Source organism: Dreissena polymorpha, chromosome 5 (assembly GCF_020536995.1).
Source record: "Dreissena polymorpha isolate Duluth1 chromosome 5, UMN_Dpol_1.0, whole genome shotgun sequence".
Classification (NCBI taxonomy): domain Eukaryota; kingdom Metazoa; phylum Mollusca; class Bivalvia; order Myida; family Dreissenidae; genus Dreissena; species Dreissena polymorpha.
Window position 1 is genome coordinate 32,494,872 of NC_068359.1, and position 16,927 is coordinate 32,511,798.

Sequence of the window (16,927 nt, forward strand, 5' to 3'; positions counted from 1 at the left end):
ACCGTACCTGTATTGATTGGTCTATATTTAAAACATTTCTTACTTGCATTTTATACCAACTCACATTTCTATTCAGAACTGAATCATCAAATTTGCTAGCATAAGCTGAATTACAAATAAAATTTCCTCTACAGTAGACTCTCTGTAAACCAGATGGTCTGGGGACCGGCCTGATCGTCCGGTTTTCAAAGAGTTCCGGTTTACCAAGAGTATGCATATTGCCGAAATATACATTGTATGCATTGTGTACAAAATCATATAAGAATAAAACAAACCATAAACATTTACACATGTACACATGTAAGGTTTATGTTTAAAGCATTCTTCAAAAAAATGTGTTTTTATTCGATTAATAATAGCAGAAAACATTCCATACCGACTTGTTTTTATTAATCCCAAAGTGAGTGTGGTGCTTTATACATGTACATGCGTGACATTTGTCATATAGGCGAGTGAGTAGTGTTCGAGTTCGCTATAAATTGCTCTGAATTAATTAAACCTCAAAGACAATTTTGACGAATAACGATTTGAGAAGACTTGTAGATTTGAGACTATTAATGCTGAAGATGCGTTTGAAATTAAGAAAAGGCAATGAATGAATTTGCAGACAGATGGATGGATATTTAAGGGTCATATTTCTCACAGTTTTATCTGACAAACAAACAAACAACCATTTAAGCGTTAAAACATGGCATATCAGATCTTTTAAACTACCCGGGAAGATCACAAGAAAGAAATCGGCGCAACAGCATGCATTAATTTTGTAATTTAATTGTTTATCATAAGCTTAATAAAACGATCGAGTCAATCACTTTTTGGTGTTACCGCACGTCTATTATAGACACTCACAGTTGGTTTTACATTATTTAATCAGACATCTTTAGCGCGGTAACGACTTGACACCTTTATGGTATGTTTAATCCGATTATGGATGATTGCGCGAGCAAATGTGTGACACCGCACGTGCTTTGATGACTAGGTATTGTTATTTTCACGCCTTGGGCATCTTGAGAATTTGGACCGTCCGGTGAACTTAATGTATTTTACGTTGAAAATGACCAAATTCATGGAGATATCCGTTCGGTTTCCGGTTTTGAGAGAGTTCGGTTTATTTAACATTTTTTTAACAAAGAAAAAGAAGGAGAAAATACGGGACTGGCCCGACCGTTTGGAATTGGCAGAGTTCCGGTATTCAGAGAGTCCGGTATTGGCAGAGTCTACTGCAGTGAGTTATTATATCAAAATTTAGGAAGTCAACAACTACGACATAAATTGTGTTATCATAAGAGAAAAATACAAAGCTTTTTGCCACATTAAGTAAATTACATAATGTGTAGAGACATAATGTGTGTAATGATGGAAGTTAATAAAACATGAATAAATACATATTAAATCTGTACATTTAATATATATTATTGATAGTAACATGTTCCTTTTTTTATTGGCGTTTTAAATATACATGTATTTGCTATGTTTAAAGTTTGCTTTATTGAAGGTTTTCATTTGAGAATAATTTTTACATGGTATTTTCCTTATTTTTTCTATAGGGCAAAAACGTAAACAAGTAAATGGTGTCTTTTACTTTTAGGTTACCAAATTTGAACTTTTTCCTTTGGATTGGATAGTGTTCTTTTTCTCTACCATATATACATTCATATACCAGGTAGTAAATAACTTAAAATCTACTAAAACACTTGGGTCAGGTGTTTGATATTTGGTGTTTAAGATAGTATGGTTGTTCTTGACCAAGATTGTTGAAATTATGCATCTAGGGTCTGAATATATGTGTTTATTGAAAACTGTAAAAATCATCTCTGAAATCGCAGGACCCAGAGGTTTGTTGGTTGGCATACATGGTCTTGTAGCGGTTTGAATATTTGGTGTGCGACATTGTATGGTGGTCCTCTGCTTAGTTTGTTTAAATCATGTCCCTGGGGTCAAAATTGGCCCCACTCTAGGATTATATGTTTTACTAATATGTTTATACAGTCGAAACTGACCTAACGGCCACCTGAATTTACCGGTCCGCTGGACAACGGTCAGTCTAGAATCCCCCCGACGAAAAACACTCTAGATTACACCTGAATTTAACGGCCACCTGTCCATAACGGCCAACGGTCACTATATTCAACTCCGAAATTCATGTTTGAACTGAAATCAACGGTCACGCGTCAGTCGTCTCGATTCGCGAAAATTAAAAACACTGCACATCATTTGTCCGTCTATTTTGGGGTTAAAGCGTTTGATAGCGGTAATTGCATTTGATATTATAAAAGCGGCTCGCTGCGAGTAAACAAATAATAAGGTGTTGAGAAGGTTTGTTTTCCGGGGATAATTGTGGGGGTTTCTTCAACAGAAAATATGTCAGAGATTTTGACACGTTTAAAGTAATAATCGCTAATTAAATGACCGCTAATTAGTACATTGTACTTACAACATTGAGTATCGATTTTAAAATAACATTTCGGATCATTCTTTAAAAGAGCGTTCTAGCGTTCACAACACTTCTAAAAGCAATCGGAATAATAAATCACGGAATAACAATGAGTGGTAAACGTAAGTTCCTCACATTAGAGGAGCGAGTCAAGCGTTTGAAACTATTTGAATCTGGAAAAAGTTAGCGTGTAATTTCAAGTGAGCTCTGTGTTGGACGTACGCAATTGCAGAGTGTGCTTAAGCGTAAGCGAGAAATTATGGAGGAGTATGATTCGAATGCAAATGTGAGTTTGAAGCGTTGTATTTTGTATTAGGTTGTTGAATTCAAATGCTTTTTGTGTGATGTTTGCGTACGAATAAATTTAAACAAACTTGTTGCGTCTTTTTCTTTGAATTAGAACGGTTTAATATCACCGTACTATCGGTTTATGAAAGCGAATCCGCATTTTAGACTTGTATGGACGTGATGTCAACGGCACGTGACAAGTTTTATTAACTGAATGATCGAGATGCATGATTAAACAATTATACTAGCGTTGATAAAGTCATTGCTTTAGTTTAATAACAATATGAAATTAAATCAATCTATAAAATATTATTCTGTATTATTCAATGTAAGTAAATTCTGTTATTATGCTTAGTTAACAGCAATGAGCATTTGTTTAACACTGTATGCAAACGACTGGGTGGGGTAACGACGTAGCAATACTACCAACTGACAAACCATCTTAAAATTGTGATCCGAATTCAACGGTCACCTGTGGACAACAGTCACTTAGGTCATTTCCCTTGACTGACCGCTGAATTCAGGTTTGACTGTAGTTAAAAACTCAATTTTGTATGCCCCCAACGGGCAGCATATAGTTTTCGCACTGTCCGACGCACTTTTCATCCGATCTTCACCAAACTTATGAGAAGTTGTATCTAGATAATGTCTACGCCAAGTTTGAACCTGGGCCATGCCGGGCAAAAAAACTAGGTCACTGAGTCACTTAGTTCGTTTTAAACATTCAGCATGGTGTCCGCTCTCTACTTCAAGTAGTTTTAATTCAATCTCCACCATACTTGGTCACAAGTTTTATCTAGATGATCTCTAGGCCAAGTTCGAACATGGGCCATGCCGGCCCAAAAACTAGGTCACGGGGTTACTTAGTGCGTTTTATACATTTAGCATGGTGTGCGCTCTCTAATTCAAGTAGTTTCATCCGATCTTCACCAAACTTGGTCACAAGTTTTATCTAGATAATGTGTAGGCAAAATCCGAACATGGGCCATGCTGGGCCAAAAACTAGGTCACAGGGTCAAAAACTAGGTCAGGTGGTCACTTAGTGCAATTTAAACATTCAGCATGGTGTCCGCTCTCTATTTCAAGTAGTTTTCAACTGATCTTCACCAAACTTGGTTACAAGTTTTATCTAGATGATCTCTAGGCCAAGTTCGAACATGGGCCATGCCAGGCCAAAAACTAGGTCATGAAGTCACTTTCAGATATTCAATTGATTTTTGGTATGTGAGTCTACCTATATGACTTACAGATGTAGTGTGAGTTTCGTTCCCGTCTATTGATTTTTTGCAAACTTATGGGCTTTGGACTTCTCTAAAATAGCTGCGCTGTGGCTTCAAAGCGCAGTATGGGGCATTGTGTTTTACAAACGCAGGTCTTTTTTTATTTAGTGTGGGATGTTTATATTGAGTGTGTTTGTATCAATCAGTCCTGAAAGATGAACTGCTGCTTTTGATATTTATTTTTTCAAACATGTGCAAAAAAATCTCAACCAATTAGTACAAGTTGGCTTTTGCTATACCATAATGTGGGTCACTTCTTCACCAATAAGGGGTGTCTTCTTTACGCCTTTTCAATATCAAAATGTGGGTAAATTTTTCACCATAATGTTAGTCACTTTTGTCCCATATTGTAGGTAACTTTTTATTATCATAGTGTTGATTACAGTGTACATCGTTACCAATAAGCAGGTCTTTTCTTTTCAAATATGTCTGCCTCTTTTTTACCAAATATTTGGGTCTCTTCATAGCCAAAGTGTAGGTCTCTTTTCTAATAATATGTAGGTCACTTTTCTGCCATTATGTAGGTCACTATCTAACCAATGTGTAGATCACTTCTTTAACAATATGTGGGTCACTATTTTACCTGTATGTGGGTCACTTCTTTACAAAGATGTGGGTCACTTCTTTAACAATATGTAGGTCACTTATTAACCGGTATGTATGTCACTTCTTTACATGTATGTGGTTTACTTCTTTACCTGTATATGGGTTACTTTTTACCTGTATGTGGGTCACTTTTTTACCTGTATGTGGGTAACTTCTGTACCTGTATGTTGGTCACTTCTTTACCTGTATGTTGGTCAGATCCGTACCTGTATGTGGGTCCCTTCTTTATAAAGATGTAGGTTACTTCTTTACATGTGTGTAGGTCACTTCTTAACCAATATGTGGGTAACTTCTTAACATGTTTGTGGGTCCCTTCTTTATAAAGATGTGGGTCACTTCTTAACCAATATGTGGGTCACTTCATTACCTGTATATGGGTCACTTTTTACCTGTATGTGGGTCACTTTTTTACCTGTATGTGGGTAACTTCTGTACCTGTATGTTGGTCACTTCTTTACCTGTATGTTGGTCACATCCGTACCTGTATGTGGGTCCCTTCTTTATAAAGATGTAGGTTACTTCTTTACATGTGTGTAGGTCACTTTTTAACCAATATGTGGGTAACTTCTTAACATGTTTGTGGGTCCCTTCTTTATAAAGATGTGGGTCACTTCTTAACCAATATGTGAGTCACTTCACTACCTGTATGTGGGTCACTTCTATAACTGTATGTGGGTAACATCTTAAACTGTATGTTGGTCACTTATTTACCTGTATGTGGGCCTCTTCTTTACCAATATCTGGGTCTTCACTTCTTTTCAAAGACGTGGGTCACTTATTTACCTGTATGTACGTCACTTATTTACCAAAATGTGGGTCACTTCTCTACCAGTATGCGGGTCACTTCTTAACCAATATATGGGTCACTGTACCTGTATGTGGGTCTTTTTTCTGCCAATATGTGGGTCCCTTCTTTACCACTAAGCTTATCTGTTGTTTACAATTTGTCAGTGTATTCTTTAATAATATGATTGTAAACCTTATGTCACTTCTATATGTGAATCCTATCTATCAATATGTTTTTTTAAATCTCCAAATAATGTGTGTCACTTATTTACTAGTATGCAGGATATCTTCTTTACCAATATGTGGGTGTCTTTACCAGTATGCATTACTCATCTCTACCAATATGTGGACATTTTATTTTCACTTAATTTTTGCATGCCAAGATTTGTTTAGCATGTGAACTAATAAGTTGGTTATTGCATGTTTACGTATATTCATAAATGAGGCACTTTTTTACCTGAACTGAGCACAATGTGCTAATGGTGAGCTTTTGTGATTGCCTTTTGTCCTTTGTGCGTCATGCTGGGTGCGGTGTCAACATTTGCCTTGTTTACACACTAGAGGCCGCATTTATGGACCAATCTTCATGAAATTTGGTCAGAAGATTTGTGCCAATGAAATCTTGGATGAGCTCGAAATTGGTTTCAGTTGTTTGAAAAACACGGACGCCAAGGGACAGGGCATATTTCTTTATATGGCTATACTAAAACCTTGTTAACACTCTAGTTACCAATATGTGAGTTTTAGATTTATTTATATGTTTTGTACCATTTTGTCTTTAACTTTGCACCTGGTATTAAGGGTACTTGATTAGTAATATGTTCTCATCTACTTAACTAATATGTGGCAGACATCTCTTAAAATGTGTGGATACTATATTTACCATTATATAGTTATCTTGTATACAAATTAATTTGCAACAAGGCAACAACTATGTGGCTCTTTATCAATTTATTGGTATCTTCTTTACCAAGTGTTGAGTAGTTCTACTATGTCAGCTATATGAAATGTATTTCAGAATGGCATTCTCTTTGTTGCCTTTTTGTTTTATTTTACCAGACTTCGGAAGTGAAGGTATTATTAAGAAAACAACAGAACCTTGATTATACAGACACCATTATGCTTGGAAACCTGGTTTGCATGTTGAATACAGTGAATAAGATTCTTTTCTCTCATTTCATGTTATGTCTCATATTGGATATTGGCATTGCAGGACTTTGTATTCTGACATCATAAGTGTGAATTCATTATAAATACAAAATTGTCGCGTGCTGCTTTAATGGAAATATAGTGCAATTCTTTCTTTTGTTTTATAACAAATTCAAATGAATTTTATAATGTTCAAACTATTTTCTGAAGAACAAATTGATTGGGTAATTTATGATATTTAAAAAAGAAAAAAAAACAATAGAATAGTGAAATTTTATTGCATATATTATGGGTTTCACTGCTTATCATCACTCATTTACAGCATTTGCATACATTTGCATGAAATAAAACTTTTATACAAGTGATGATTCTAATCATGTGAAAATGAGTCTTATGCAATAGGCGGCCATTGTAGCTCCAGCTCAGCCTGCGCATTGGCACAATCTGGTCGGGAGCTACCCTGTATGCTAATGAGACCACACAACTTTGTGTGGCTTTATATTAGACAGTGTAGCTTTTGATAAGGCTGCGCGATAGCGCAAGCTGATCTTGAGCTAAACTTGTAACATATGACATAAGACCCATTCTTGCATGACGTGTGTAAACTTTAATACACAGACAGGTTTGAGACTGTGTTTATACCACATTAAAATAATCATTCTTATTATCATCCTGATGCTGATGATGTTATTGATGGATTCTAATCCAACATTGCAAGATGGCCATTGGGTAAAGGATATGGTGTATCCACCAACAGTATGGAAGGTCATTGGTTAGATCCCTATAGTGTGAGTGTTTTTTAGATCTCCCCCAAAGACACCAAGTGCTGGTTGTTCCAAGGAAATGAACACTAGAACATTTAAATCAACCTATTGTTTCGAGCTTACAGGGTTTGAGAAGGAAACTGAATATGGCTTTTGCAACCAGCATAAAACCAGAACAGCCAGCGAGTAATTCGCAGTCTGTTCATGTTTTATGCTGTTTGTTGCTCATCAGTACCTGAGGGTTGGTATTTAAGCATTTGAAACTTGAATTTAGAAAGAAAGGTATTTAATTGAATTTAAGTTTCAAACGAACTCCAAATGCGTTAAAATATGTATCTAAGGTGTAAAGGGTTAAAGTAACCCCTCGTTGCAGACGCAGTCTGGCGAGAGACTCGTCCGTGTCTCCTACTCACCGATCGAGAGCGTAAACATAATGACCAAGTCGGCGCGGGAGCGACAGCAGAAGAAGAGCAGTGTTGCAGACGACTGGCTGGACATGCTGCGGCGCCACCTACACTGGATGCAGGTCAACAAGACCAGACGGTTCAACTTTGAGATGCTCAAGAAACCTTACCAGCAGATGCAGAGAGAGGAAGAAAAGGTGCCAGTTGTATCCTTCTGTTGTCTGTTTTATTATGCCTCCGGTAGGGTGGCATATAGCATTTGAACTGTCTGCCCATCAGTCCGTCCGTCTGTCCGTCAGTCCGTCCGAAAACTTTAACATTGGCCATAACTTTTGCAATATTGAAGATAGCAACTTGATATTTGGCATGCATGTGTATCTCATGAACTGAACATTTTGAGTGGGGAAAGGTCAAGGTCATCCTTCATGGTCAAAGTCAATAAATGCAATCCAAGAGAAGTAATAAGCTTTAAAAGGGAGATAATTCTAAACCTGCCAAATGATATATTGAAATTGTATTTCAAAGCGTGGCAATAAGGGGCATTGTGTTTCTGACAAACACATCTCTTGTTAGCTCACCTGAGCACAATGGTCTATTGGTGTTTTTCAAATCAGGTGATTGCTAAAGGGCCATCATGGTCTTAGTTTAAAATAAAAAGAGGAAGAATTATTTTTTATTTGGGCTTTGTGGAAAGGGGGTTAAATGCATCTGCATAAAGTGTCCTCCCAAATTAGCCTGTGCAGTCCACACAGGCTAATCAGTGACACCTTTTTCTGCTTTTATGATTTTTTTCGTTTCAAGAAAGTTTTTTCTTAGCAAAAATCCAGTTTATGTTGAAATTGTCATCCCTGATTAGCCCGTGCAGACTGCACAGGCTAATCTGGGATGACACTTTACATGCATGCATTTAACCCCCTTTTCACAGAGCGCGGCTCATTTATTTTTCTGTATTATTTATGTAATGCAAAAGCTATGTAAAATCAAACATTATCTGTCTTCACTTATGATCAGAATTTTTTGTTTGAGTTGTTTATTGTATTGTTGTTTTGAAGCAATAATTTTGTTCTGATGATAATATCTTTGATTTGGTTACTAATATCTTTGATTTTGTTAATTATATCTTTTTTCTGTGACTAACAATCTTTGATTGTGTTACTTTTTCTTACATAGACAAAAATCATTCTTAAAATTGTGTTCAAAGTTGATACAAACGGAGCATGTTTTGTTGAAATTTTATTTTCAGAAGAACAAAGTCAAAGAAGAAGAAAGCTTTATTACTAAGATCAGAATCAGGAAATCTGACACGCAGTAAGTTGCAGAGAGGATCTCAATTGACTAAACATTTGCTAACTGTTAAACCCTTTACCACTTCGATACGTATTTAACCCTTAACCAGTTAGATAAATATGTAGCCCTTTATCACTTAGATAAATATTTAACCCTTTACCACTTAGACACGTGTTTTGAAGCATTTGTAGTCCCTTGGAAAGTTACATTTAAGTACATACCTTTCTAACTAGATTCAAGTTTTAAATGCTTCATTTCCTACCCTTACATACTGATGAGAAGCAACCAGCATTAAACCTGAACAGACTGCAAGTTACTCGCAGGCTGTTCTGGTTTTATGCTGTTTGCGGATAACCAACTTTTCACTTTGCTTCTGAGTGGGAAAGGGTCAAATCACCAAAACACCTAGTGGTGATCGAAATAAGCAGAAGCCCTGCAGAAGTAAATTTCAAGTCAGATTTGCTCAGAAATTTATGTCCCCCACCCACTATAGTGGCGGACATACTGTTTTTGCACTGTCTGTTGGTTTGTATGTTTGCTCCAACTTTAACATTTTGCCATAACTTTGCAATATTTAAGATAGCAACTTCATATTTGGCATGCATGTGTATCTCATGAAGCTGCACATTTTGAGTGGTGAAAGGTCAAGGTCAAGGTCATCCTTCAAGGTCAAAGGTCAAATATATAGCTTCAAAGCGGAGCAGAAGGCGACATAGTGTTTCTGACAAACACATATCTTGTTCAGTTTCATGTTGGGAGGGATTTTTTTTATAATTTTATATAATAGACATTGTTTAGGCGTAATGGATATATTTTCTGTTGAGCGACTGGGAGGTCACAGTTCAATCCCCGCTGATAAAAGGTTCTTTAGATCTCCCCCATAGGCACCAAGAATTGACTATTCCCAACTGTCAATGAAGTATCTGCATATAAAATTTGTTCTGAGAAAACTGGGCTTAATGCATGTGCGTGAAGTGTCATTCCAGATAAGCCTGTGCAGGCAGTCACCAAAGGCTAATCTGGGGCAACAGTTCCCACTTGTATGGTGTTTTTATTTCTCAGGAAGTGTCTTTTTAGCAAAAATCTTGTTTAGACAAAAAGTGTTGTCCCTGATTAAGCTGTGCCAACTGCATAGTTTTATCTGGGACAACACTTTACGCATGTGCATTGAGCCCAGTTTTTCCATGACAAGGCAAATATTTTTTCCCTCAGGCAAGACAGTGAGGCAGTGGGTCACTATGGCAGCAAGTCTGACACCATCCTGGGCACGGCCCCACACTTCCTACAGGGAAACAGGGTCACGGAGGCCTCTGAGACACTCATGAACTTGGTACCAACCGGATTTGACCTTTAAATTTTAAAATATCAGCAGTCTGCACAGTCTAATGAGGGACAAAACTTTCCACTTACACTAGTTTTTTGCTATGAAGAGAGACCTCCTGTAAACAAAAAAATCCATAAAAGCGAAGTGTCGTCCCTGATTAGCCTGTGAGAACTGCACAGGCTAATCCGAGACAACACTTTTCATACATTGCATTTGTCTGTTGGTATGTCTGTCAGTTTATCTGTTGGTCAGTAGACCATTGGTTTCTGCGCAAAAGCTAGAGGCCGCTTTGAATTACAATCATTCAAATTAGTAAAGAGGAAAGAAAGTTGCCTCTCCATTTCAAAATCAGCAGGTCAAAGGTGATTGTGTCAGGGGCTTGTATCACTAGGTCAAAGGTCAAGGTCACAGTGATGGTCATTGATTCCGCAAAATACATAGAAAATGCTTTCAAATAAGATCATGAAAATTGGTATAGTGGTTACTTTGTTCAAATGAAAGACGCCTTTTGATTTTGAGGTCACTAGGTCAAAGGTCTACATCACAGGGTCTTGTAACATTGATTCCGCAAAATATATAGAAAATGCTTTCAAATAAGATCATGAAAATTGGTATAGTGGTTACTTTGTACAAATGAAAGACACCTTTTGATTTTGAGGTCACTAGGTCAAAGGTCTACATCACAGGGTCTTGTAACATTGATTCCGCAAAATATATAGAAAATGCTTTCAAATAAGATCATGAAAATTGGTATAGTGGTTACTTTGTACAAATGAAAGACGCCTTTTGATTTTGATGTCACTAGGTCAAAGGTCTACATCGCAGGGTCTTTTAACAGGAAATTTGTTTCGGAACTAATTTTTAAAGATGCTTAGACCTGCGATCTTGTATGGTATAGTCGTTACATCAAAGGAAAAGTAGAGGCACTTTGATTTTGAAGTCACCAGATCAAAAGTCAAGGTCACATTAGCTTGCATCAAGAAAGTTGTTCTTCATGAAATTAAGAGTATGCTTCTACCTCTGATCATCTAAATTGATCTGATTACTTGGGAGGCATATAATTGGGACGCACTCTGCGAACATGGGGTCTAATGCCTCTGAATAAAGTGTCGTCCCAGATTAGCCTGTGCAGTCCACACAGGCTAATCAGGGACAACACTTACCGCCTAAACTTGATTTTTGCTAAGAAGATACTTTCTTGAAAAGAAAAATATCATTAAAGCGAAGTTTCAATACTGCATTATAGCTGCATGTATATTTTGGTTAACTCTTGTTTTACTCATATAATTAATATTATTTATAGTTCATTGTGAAGTTATTTTATATTGCAATACATATATTTTATATTTGCTTTACTTAATACATAGTCAAATACTTCCATATTGTTATTATTAAATCGTATTGAAACTTGGACTATTTTATTACTAAATATGTAGATTGCAGTTTGTGTTGATGGTTTTGCATATGGTGCAAATTCCTTTGAAATACTTATTACCGATGCTTACCAAGTTCTCACTATCCTTCATTACCATGTATTATGGCAACTATGTATCACATTCACCCGATTTATTTATTTCAAAAATGGAGAAAAGTTTTTTAATAAAGAAACCTGGCAAATCAGATTTCAAATCAGGGGCCATTTTACTACTGCGCCAATGGTTGATCACATTTTTTATTAAAATTTGAGGGTATAAAAGTGCTGGTGATACATGGCAAAGTAGGGTATTTGTGATGTTCAGACCACAGAGGTGCTGTCTAAACACATGCTGACATACTTACTGAAGGATGGAAAGGTCAAGGCCAACACGGCAAAGGATTATGTTAGTTGCCAGGTAACACATAGCACATGTTGTGATTGCTAGATATTTCAAGTTATAACAAGTTTATCAAAAGTAAATCAGTTTGGTAATAAATGATTCATCTAGTTTAAACCAATTTATTTTAGCTTTGTATCTAAAGCCTAAGGCTTATTGAAACCTTTTTGAGTCTTTTTCCTGTAGAACCAGTACTTAAGTGTCCATTGGGGAGATCTAAAGAATGCTTGCACAGTGACAATAGTACCAGTGACCTCCCAGTCGCTAGGCAGACACCATATCCACTACGACACCGGGACCTAGATGATTCATCTAAAATTAATTATACCTAAGTTTAACATTCATGAAACCTTTTTTTCTATTTTAAGAGATCATCTTTCTATTTTTAGCAAACACAAAGTCGTCTGCTGTGTCACTTGCTGTGGACGTTGAGAGGTCAACATTTAGGACATCCTGAAGACAGCAGCCTTCCTAGCCTGTGAGCAAGCATTACAGTAAATTCAATAATCACTCCAGAAAGTCCCATCATGCGAAAATGGGTCTTTTGCCATATGCGTCCAGCATAGCACCAGACCAGCCTGTGGCATCCCGCAATCTGGTCAGGAGCTACGCTGTGCGCTTTAAAGTCACACAAAGTTTCTTGGTCTCCTAAGCAGACAGGGAAGCTCCTGACGGCGCCTAAGGGCAAGCTTTGCTAGAGCTATTCTGGTCGCATATAGCATAAGACCTGTTTAGGCATGATGCAGCTCAAATGGAGTATCATCTGGGGTGGTATTCCAGAAATATCTTAAGTCATTTCTTAAATAATTTAACTAAAGTTCAAAATTACAATGTTTTGTATTTCTGTACTAAATAAGGAAACACATATTTTTTTGGTATTCCTAAAATAATATTGGCATAATGATGTTATTGTCCTCTACCGGTTTCACCGAAGGGGACTCATGGTTTGCGCTCTGTGTGTCCGTCAGTCTGTCACTCTTTTCTGGATCCTGCGATTACTTTAAAAGTTCTTAATATTTTTTCATGAAACTTGAAACATGGATAGATGGCAATATGGACATTATGCACGTCATTTCATTTTTTCCTACGTCAAAAATTCTGGTTGCTATGGCAACAAATAGACTGGAAATACTGCTGAAAATGGTGGTTTTCTGGATCCTGTGACAACTTTAAAATTTCTTCATATTTTTTCATGAAACTTGAAACATAGATAGATGGCAATATGGAGATTATGCATGTCATTTCATTTTGTTTCTACGTCAAAAAATCTGGTTGCTATGGCAACAAATAAGAAAAAAAATATTCTGACAATGCTGGAATTTCTGACAATGGTGGAGCCGGTAGGGGACATATATTGCTTGGCAATAGTCTTGTTAAAATGTATATCGTGATGCCAATCTAGTGCAATATGAAATGAAACACTTAAGAAAATTTCCCAATTTCAGGATAAAAATAAAATTTAACTTAAGTTGCTTCTGGAATACGACCCCAGAGGATTTACTCAAGATTTGGAATTTGTATACCCCCACAAAGGAAGTTTAGGGGGGTATATAGGAGTGAACTTGTCTGTCGGTCAGTCGGTCGGTCTGTCGGTCCTTATTAAGTGTCCGCTCTCTAATTCAAGTAGTTTTCATCCGATCTTCACCAAACTTGGTCAGAAGTTGTATCTACATGATGTCTAGGCCAAGTTCGAACATGGGCCTTGCCAGGTCAAAAACTAGATCACGGGGTCACTAAGTGCGTTTTAAACATTCAGCATGTTGTCCGCTCTCTAATTCAAGTAGTTTTCATTCGATCTTCATCAAACTTAGTCAGAAGTTGTATCTAGATGATGTCTAGGCCAAGTTCGAACATGGGCCTTGCCGGGTCAAAAACTAGGTCACAGGGTCACTTAGTGCGTTTTAAACATTCAGCATGTTGTCCGCTCTCTAATTCAAGCAGTTTTCATCCAATCTTCACTAAACTTGGCCAGAAGTTGTATCTACATGATGTCTAGGCCAAGTTGGAACATGGGCCTTGCCGGGTCAATAACTAGGTCATGGGGTCACTTAGTGCGTTTTAAACATTCAGCATGTTGTCCGCTCTCTAATTCAAGTAGTTTTCACCCGATCTTCACAAAACTTGGTCAGAAGTTGTATCTAGATGATCTTAAGGCCAAGTTCGAACATGGGCTTTGCCAGGTCAAAAACTAGGTCACGGGGTCACTTAGTGCGTTTTTTAACATTCAGCATGGTGTCGTCTCTCTTATTCAAGTAGTTTTCATCAGATCTTCACCAAACTTGGTCAGAAGTTTTATCTTGATGATCTAAAGGCCAAGTTCGAACATAGGCCATGCCAGCTCAAAAACTAGGTCAAGGGGTCACTTAGTATGTTTTACACATTGAGCATGGTGTCTGCTCTCTATTTCAAGTAGTTTAAATCCGATCTTCACCACACTTGGTCAGAAGTTGTAACTAGATGATGTGTAGGTAAAGTTTGAACATGGGCCATGCCGGGTCAAAAACTAGGTCACGGGGTCACTTAGTGTGTTTTAAACCTCACCATGTTGTCCGCTCTCTAATTCAAGTAGTTTTTATCCAATTTTCACCAAAATTGGTCAGAAGTTGTATCTTGATAATGTCTAGGACAAGTTTGAATATGGGTCATGCCGGGTGAAAAACAAGGTCATGGGTCACTTAGTGCGTTTTAAACATCACAATGTTGTCCGCTCTCTGATTCAAGTAGTTTTCATCCAATCTTCACCGAACTTGGTCAGAAGTTGTATCTAGATGATGTCTAGGTCAAGTTTGCATATGGGTCATGCCGGGTCAAAAACTAGGTCGAGGGGGATCTTAGTGCGTTTTAAACTTCACCATGTTGTCCGCTCTCTAATTCAAGTGGTATTCATCCTATCCTCACCAAACTTGGTCACAAGTTTTATCTAAATGATCTCTAGGACAAATTTGAACATGGGCCATTCCGGGCCTAAAACTAGGTCACGGGGTCACTTAGTGCGTTTTTTAACATTCAGCATCGCCGCTCTCTAATTCAAGTAGTTTACATCTGATCTTCACCAAAGTTGGTCAGAAGTTTTATGGAGATGATCTGAAGGCCAAGTTAGAACATGGGCCTTTCTGGGTCAAAAACTAGGTCAAGGGGTCCCTAAGTGCATTTTAAAAATTGAGCATGGTTTCCGCTGTTTTTTGTGAAGACGACATGCAAAATATTATGTGTCAATGCGGCATGTGCTGGGTATTCTTCACGTCTGTGACAAAGCTCTAGTTTTCTTGGTTTAACCTTTTAGCTGCTGTATCAAAGTCTTACGAATAATACACTATGTTGTATGAATATTTTGTGTATGAGTTAAAGCAATTGTTGCCATTGCCATCAAGGTCATATGAATAAAACTTCAACATGTTCAACACGTTTTATGCTTCATACGATCAATCTACATCAGCTGTTATGCATGTCTGACTCGTAGTACATATACATGGCTCAAAACCATAAAGCAGTTAAGACATATCTGAACCCTTTACCCCTTAGATAAGAATTTTGACGCATTTGCAGTCCCTTAGAAAGTTTAATTGAATTAAATACCTTTCTTACGAGATTGAAGTTTTAAAGGCTTCATTTCAAGCCTTAGATCCTGATTAGCAGCAAACAGCATAAAACCTGAACAGACTGCGAGTTACTCACAGACTGTTTTGGTTTTATGCTGTTTGCACATAGCCATTTCAACTTTGCTTTTGAGTGGGAAAGGGTAAGCAGTCCTACTGCAGTTCACTTGTTTCACGACAGGTGCATGCGAGCAGATGTGGATGAGTACGAGTTGTTCCAGCTGTTGGAGCGTTACTGGATGACGGCCAGGGAGCTGTACTTCCCTGTACCACTGGGATTCCAGGCATACTTTGCCTGTCTGGCCTTCAGGTGTCTCCACTTTAGGTAGAGATTGACTGCTTGAAGTCTAGGTTTTAGCCTTTCTTAAGCCTTGCTCCGGGAAAACAGGGCTTAATGCATTTGCGTAAAGTGTTGGCCCAGTTTAACCTGGTCAGACTGCACAGGCAGATCAGGGACAACGCATTTTGCTTTATAGAATTTTTTGTTATCAGAAGTCTCCTCTGAGAGAAAATCCAGTTTAGGAAAGTTTTGTGCCTGATTAGCCTGTGCAAACTGCATCGGCTAATCTGGGATGGTACTTAGCGCACATGCATTAAGACCAGTTTTCCCAGAACGAGACTCATTTGTTTCTGTTGTTGTATAACTTCTGTAGCTTGAGTCGATTTCAAAAATGCTAGCGTATGAAGTTTCTTGTAGAACGTTCTTGTTTATTGTATTTCCACCTGTAATTATGGCATGTCTGACCCTTAGACATGTTATAATGGTCTGTATTATTTTGTCTCACCTTACGCTTATTTATCTGATTAATTTGATTTCATTTAAAGTATACCCATAAATGTATAAATAAGTGTATATTGTTCAAGAATAAATAACTTAATAAAGCAAAATAAATTTTTGACATTTTTTTCCATTGTTTTGCTGTAGATTTACGCTTTACACTAAATTTCCAATATAATACACTCCATTAAAATGTAACACAGTGGGGTCTTTGCACCTGTTTTTTCTCCAACCTTCCATTTCAGTCCATTAAGTAGTTAATCTGGGCCCGTATTCCCAAACAATTTGTAGACTTAAGTCTAAGAATAGAGAATATTCTTTAAATTAGAACATTAAAGAGCTGCTTTAATTCTGAGTAAAACTTGGCATTTATCACCCCTCTCTACATCATTCTTAATGAAGAAAGTTTTGTTTATG

The 16,927-nt window shown here is 37.3% G+C and overlaps 1 protein-coding gene across 23 annotated transcripts in view; it reads left to right on the forward strand.

Annotated features, from left to right (window-relative positions):
• LOC127881760 (protein pigeon-like) overlaps positions 1–16,927 on the forward strand; it is a 238,277-nt gene that overhangs the window by 43,385 nt on the left and 177,965 nt on the right. For 10 of the 23 annotated variants that reach the window (XR_008050260.1, XR_008050262.1, XM_052429864.1 and 7 more), the window contains exons 19-24: positions 7,681–7,908; positions 8,955–9,019; positions 10,211–10,328; positions 12,062–12,154; positions 12,526–12,614; positions 15,914–16,057. The exons of 1 other annotated variant lie outside the window; for it this stretch is intronic. Coding sequence is in view for 20 of the 22 variants with exons in the window: in XM_052429864.1 (XP_052285824.1) it covers positions 7,681–7,908; positions 8,955–9,019; positions 10,211–10,328; positions 12,062–12,154; positions 12,526–12,614; positions 15,914–16,057 (737 nt within the window). In the remaining 2 variants the exon portion in view is untranslated. The remainder of the gene's footprint in view (positions 1–7,680; positions 7,909–8,954; positions 9,020–10,210; positions 10,329–12,061; positions 12,155–12,525; positions 12,615–15,913; positions 16,058–16,927) is intronic. 12 more of the 23 variants (XM_052429879.1, XM_052429876.1, XM_052429868.1 and 9 more) reach the window with 5 other exon arrangements.